Source organism: Mandrillus leucophaeus, unplaced genomic scaffold, assembly GCF_000951045.1.
Source record: "Mandrillus leucophaeus isolate KB7577 unplaced genomic scaffold, Mleu.le_1.0 Scaffold244, whole genome shotgun sequence".
NCBI lineage: Eukaryota > Metazoa > Chordata > Mammalia > Primates > Cercopithecidae > Mandrillus > Mandrillus leucophaeus.
The window spans coordinates 1,941,687-1,946,904 of record NW_012102521.1 but is presented as its reverse complement, the minus strand read 5'-3'; the positions used below and the strand labels follow the sequence as shown (position 1 = coordinate 1,946,904).

At 64.4% G+C, this 5,218-nt stretch overlaps 1 protein-coding gene across 1 annotated transcript in view; it reads right to left on the bottom strand.

Moving 5' to 3' along the window:
• The window catches only part of LOC105541762, a 4,568-nt gene extending 1,734 nt beyond the window's left edge, over positions 1-2,834 (bottom strand). Inside the window, exons 1-4 of the mRNA XM_011982926.1 lie at positions 2,785-2,834; positions 1,273-1,370; positions 593-766; positions 242-385 (exon numbers count right to left, since the gene is read on the bottom strand). Coding sequence (XP_011838316.1) covers positions 242-385; positions 593-766; positions 1,273-1,370; positions 2,785-2,834 — 466 coding nt within the window. The remainder of the gene's footprint in view (positions 1-241; positions 386-592; positions 767-1,272; positions 1,371-2,784) is intronic.
• Positions 2,835-5,218: the final 2,384 nt, after the last annotated feature.

The following is a 5,218-nucleotide window of genomic DNA, read 5'->3' as shown; positions in this document are numbered from 1 at the left end:
TGAGGGACCCCGGGACCCCGCCCCTTGGAGACCCCGCCCCTCGTGCCCCGCCCCCTGAACCCAGGACTTGGACCCTGGGGACCTCGAATCTAGGCCCAGGGCCCGAGAAAGATCATCTGGTCCACCCCCGCCTTCAGGCAGGACCCAGACCTGACTGAGGACGGAGCGCGGGGGGCAGGGGGCCATGGGGACTTCCTGAGGGAGTGCAGCTCCTTAGGCGAGTTCAAACCGCGCCCCTAACCCAGCGCTGTGATGTCTCCCGGGTCCAGGATCCCGGGCAAAAGGCTCCCCCGCAGCAGGAAGCGCCGTTCCCACCCCCAGCCCTGCCCCGCCGGCACCCGCCGGATCCCCATATCTGTCCGGGCCAGGACTGGAGCAAACACCACTAAAATGCAAAGAGATGCAAAGCGGCCCGCGCACTGATGCTGCCCTCCCCAGGACGGAGGGCGGGTGACAATTGCCGGAGAGCCCCCGCTGTTGCCCCCCACCGAGGAACCCACTCTGGCCTTCCATCTCACGCAGGGTTAGGAGGCCGCCCCTCTCAGTCCCCTCACTCCCAAGGGACGTCCCCGCCTCTGCTAGCTCCGCTGACCTCCGCTGCTCTGGAAGGTCCGTCGGACCGCAGCGGAAACTCCCAGCGAGGGGAGCTGTAGCTTGAGGACCGATCGGCTGCGGGGGCTAGGGTTTCGGCCGGCAAAGGAAAGTTCAGCCACCCCCAGGCCGGCTCGGAGATGCTCGGGCCGGGCGTAGGGAGGGGCCCTTATCTCTGCGGGAAGCGCCCAGGGAGGCCAAAACGGTCCAAGTCCGCTGCTCAGTTGAGGCGGAGGATGGCCCCGGTGCCAGGCGGAGGCTGGCCCACCTCACCTGCCTCCGAGATTCAGGAGGGCCGAGGGGGCTGCGCTGTCCTCGGGCTTTGGGGTCAGCCCTCCAGCTGACCGGCCAGCCTCAGGAAGGGGGCCCGGGTCACTGTCAGCCCCCTTTCCTCTCGCTGGGCAGGGGAGCCCTCTCCCTGCAGGCCCTTCACCTCCTTGCTTCGTGGAGCCTGTGCCCAAGCTCCCACAGCACAAGAGCCGTCCTGCCCTTCCTCCCCACCCACCATCCCTCCTGTCAGCCATGTTAACCAGTGTCCTTATCTGCCCTCGATCTCTACTGGGCCTGTGCCGGCCCTGTCCCTGCCAGGGGTGCTGTAAACCATCGTCCCAGGCCCCAGGAGCTGGTGGCCTACCCCTGAAGGGCACTTAGCCCTAACTGCACCTGTGATCCCAACCTCACCTTCCCTGAAGCCCACCGCCCCACTGTCAGCACCTCGAGGCCTGCACTGAGAGGAAGAGAAACCATCTGCCCTGTCCTGTTCGCCACCAGGCCCCCAGCTTGGGGAGAGGGCAGGGGCAGCAGGGCTGTAGGACAGCCAAGGCCAGACGGCACGGAGGCCACACTTCAGAGAGCCCCACACCAGCACACCCAGCCCAAGGGCACATCCTGCTTGCCCTCCTCCTGGCGCCCCTAAGGCCACAGTTCTGTCCCTGACTGGGCTAAGTCCTGGGGTCTGATAGGACATTCTACAGGGGCCCATTGGAGCCCTCCCCATCCCCTGTTCTGAGACCCCTCAGAGGTAAGGTTTCCAGAGCAGGGGTGCACTCCTGTCCTGCAACCTTGGAACCCCCAGTATCCAGCCCATGAACCTTGAAACCCACTCTCAGGTCTGGGCCCACCCGCCATCTCCACTGAGTGTGGGGCGCCGTGGGACAAACCTGCAGACAGCCAGAGGGAGAGACCAGGGGAACCCAGACAGTCTTGGGGAGGCCGGGGGCTCTGTCACTGCACTTCCCCTGGGGTGTGCGCTGCCCACAAGCCCCAGGGTGCCCAGCACCACTGTCCACACCCCCACTAGGATGATGTGCTCCGGGTGCAGAGGTGCAGGGCAAGTGCCTGATGCACACGTGTGTGCCGGGTGCCTGCGGACATACCTGTGTGTGGGCGTGTCCATCGGGGGGTCTCTGGGGTCCCCGCGAGTGTGTGTGCGATCCCTCTCGCAGTTGGCCGCCCATGTTTCTGTAAAGCCCCCGCCCCCAGCCCATCCCAGCTCCTCGCCCAGTGACTTGCAGCTCATGTAGGGACATTAGCCAGGGCAGATGGGGACAATGACCCAGTCCTTGTCCTCCCCTCTACCCACCCCCCAGGGATGGTCCCTTCCCCCACACTCTGGACTCCAACCCGCCCTGCCAATGGGGGAGCCCCTCCTTGAAAACCAGGGTGATGAGTCCATTCCTGGCCTTCCCTGCTGTTGCTTCCTGTCGCCATGGTCACGGGTGGGGTGGGAGGCAGGATGCCCTCCCTGTGGGGCCGTGCCTTCTGTGTTGGCTCACAGCAGTTTTTCCAGATACTCAACTCAGACACCCACACTTACAAACACAGATACACACAGACACATGCAGAGATACAGGCACACACTCACTGACACAGAGATAACACAGAGACACACACAGTCACAATCCCCGGAACCCTCCCTAAACTTCAGCCACAGACTGATGTGCCCCTCAAACCCCCTTTCTCCTGCGCTCCCCATCCACCCTGTGCTCTGGGGGTGGGGGCCCCTCATCAGCTGCAGGACCCCAGCTTCCAGTTACTTTCTCCACCCACACTCCATGTTCAGGCCATCCCACCCCCAAGGCCCACACCCATCTGCGCAGGTCAGGGTCCTGCCAGCTTCTGCGACACACTGCCCCCGACCGGCCCCAGCCCAGGCACTAGGCCTCCGGCTTTGTCAGTTCACCTGGCTCTCACCTGGCCAGGGATGCAGCAGGGACCTGGGGCGGGGCACTGACCTGGTCCATGGGGCCAGCCTGACTCAGGCCCCCTGGGCTGGCTGGAGACCCCAGCCCCTGCCCCTCTCAGCCCACTCTGCAGAGTGCTGTTGGCATTTGTTGCAGGAACAAACAGAGGACAGAGTGGTCGGGACAGGGACACAGGGCTCGCCAGCTACTTGCCTCAGGCTGCCTCTATGCCCAGAACATTCCACCCTACAGCTGGACAGCAAGAGGGCCCTAGACCTGGAGGTGGCAGGGGCTGCTGCAGGGTTCCAGGTGCATCGCCGAGGCCTCCTTGGTCTACTCAGCCCACCCTCTGCACACATCTTTGCGCTCTGGCCTGCTCCTGCTGGCCTTCCGGCTGAAGCCCATAGGGGATGGGGTGCGGCAGCCTGCAGCCAGGCCTGGGCTGCAGGAACCAGGGTGACCCAAGAGGCAGGGCTGAGCCCCACTGTCCCTGAGGAATCCCACCGTCCACCCCTCTAGGAACATTTTGCTCCTCTGGGCCCACAGCCCCTTCCTCTGCAGACTCAGCTTGGGGACTCGCCTTGAGACCGCCCCTCCTTGTCCTTGGAGCCCTCCCCACCACCTCCTCTTGCCCCATGCCCAGGCTGAAGGTGTGGGCAGGTGTGAGGTGCCCTCCTGAGGCTGCAGGCCAGCCAGGCCTCTCCTGGACACTCTGCAACCAGGTGCCCTGCATTGCCAATAAGCGCGCCAGGACAGCGCAGAGCTGGCAACGCCCAGTTCAGGCCTCCCCAGGGCCCACCTCCCTGCCCCTCCCGCTGGGCCCAGCTGAGTCTCAGACACTCCCAAGTTCCCAGGGTCTATTTTCAGCTGCTTGTCTCCCGGGACCCCCTGTCTGGCCTGTGGTCTGGCCCCAGTTGACTGTGCTGAGCCCAATGGCCATTCCTACCCTGGGCAGACCCAGCATGGGGCTGGGATGGGACAGGCTTACGAGACAGGCCCCTCCTGTCCTCTGGGCCTCACCTCCAGCCCCGAGCAGGTGGGAAGGCTGCCCGGTTCCTCCTCTCCCAGAGCAGACATGGCAAAGTGTGGAAGGAGGGGGCTCCCTCAGCCAGCCCTGTCCCCAACAGGGCTGCACCCCTGCCTGGGCTCCACAGACCGGCCAGATGGGGTGCCCCTGCCCTCCTTCCCCTCCCGTGAGACTGGGCCTAGCACCCAGCATCCTATAGTCATAGCCCAGGAATTCCAGACCCACCTGGTAGCTGGACCCCACACCCCCACTGGAAGCCCATCAAGCGCTGGGAAAAGTGCTGCCCACACCTGACCATCCTGGTCCCCAGCCTGCCCTTGCCTGTGCCCAGCCCTCCACGGTCCAGAGCCAGGGACCCACAGCACTGGGTGATTTCCTCACATCCACCTCTCTGGTGGGGGGCGGAGCGGGGGTACCCAGGGCTGATGCTGTGGTCACTGACTCAGGGGAGACTGGGCAGGGGCTGAAGGAAGGGTGCTGGGGGTCCGGGGCAGGGGCCAGAAGAAGTGGAGACAGGGGTAGTTGCAGGCTGAGCTGGCCCCACAAAGATGCCTGGCTGGGGGCACCAGTGAGGTCCCTACCAGCCCAGGTTGGAGTGGGGAGTACCTTGGAGGGGCCTGGCCAGGAGGCACAGGAAGATTGGACAGTGGAGGTGCAGATGGAGCACAGCTCAGCTCAATAGAGTGCCGGGGTGTGAGCTTGGCCCCACAGGGGCACCAGGGCCTTGTGAATCCCTGGACTTGGTTCCCAGGGGTTCTGAAGGGGAGGGATGGAGCAGATAGCATTTCAGAGCAGCCTCACTGGCTGGGCATGGGTCCAAGTAGGAGAGAGTGAAGGTTGAGGCCAGAGCAGCCCCCAAGGCAGGGACAGAGGAGGAGGCATGCCCAAGGGCAAAAGAGTCCACTCCAGATTCCCCTTCCTTTCAGGAGATATCTGGGTGGGTCTGTGGGCACCCAAGGAAGCACCTGGCTGGCAGACAACTGCGGGCGGATAGCTTCCTGGAGCTGGAGACACCAAGCGAGCCCTGTTAGTGCCATGGGCACCCAGCCAACCCCAGCAACACCGCCCAGCGACGCCGTCCAGACAAACAGTAGCAACAACCGCCCCGGTTTCCATGACAATGACTTGGAAACAAACACGGCAGACAGGCGTCATCCAACTGGCCCTGCAGGAAACGGTCCTGCCCCAGCCAGACCTGGGGTCGGGGCTGCTGCTGTCCCTGGCAGGGTCAGGAGCTATCTGTGAAGGAGACCCCTTGCCTACATCATCCCCACTAGGGTGCTCCTCCCACCCTGCCCCCCACCGCCGCCCGGGTTTTAGGGAAGGGCTCACCACCCACCACTCTCTTCAAGACATAGTTTCCACTGGAGGCTCCCAAGGGAGGGGGGGTCCAGCTGAGCCCTCCAGTCCCTCCCCC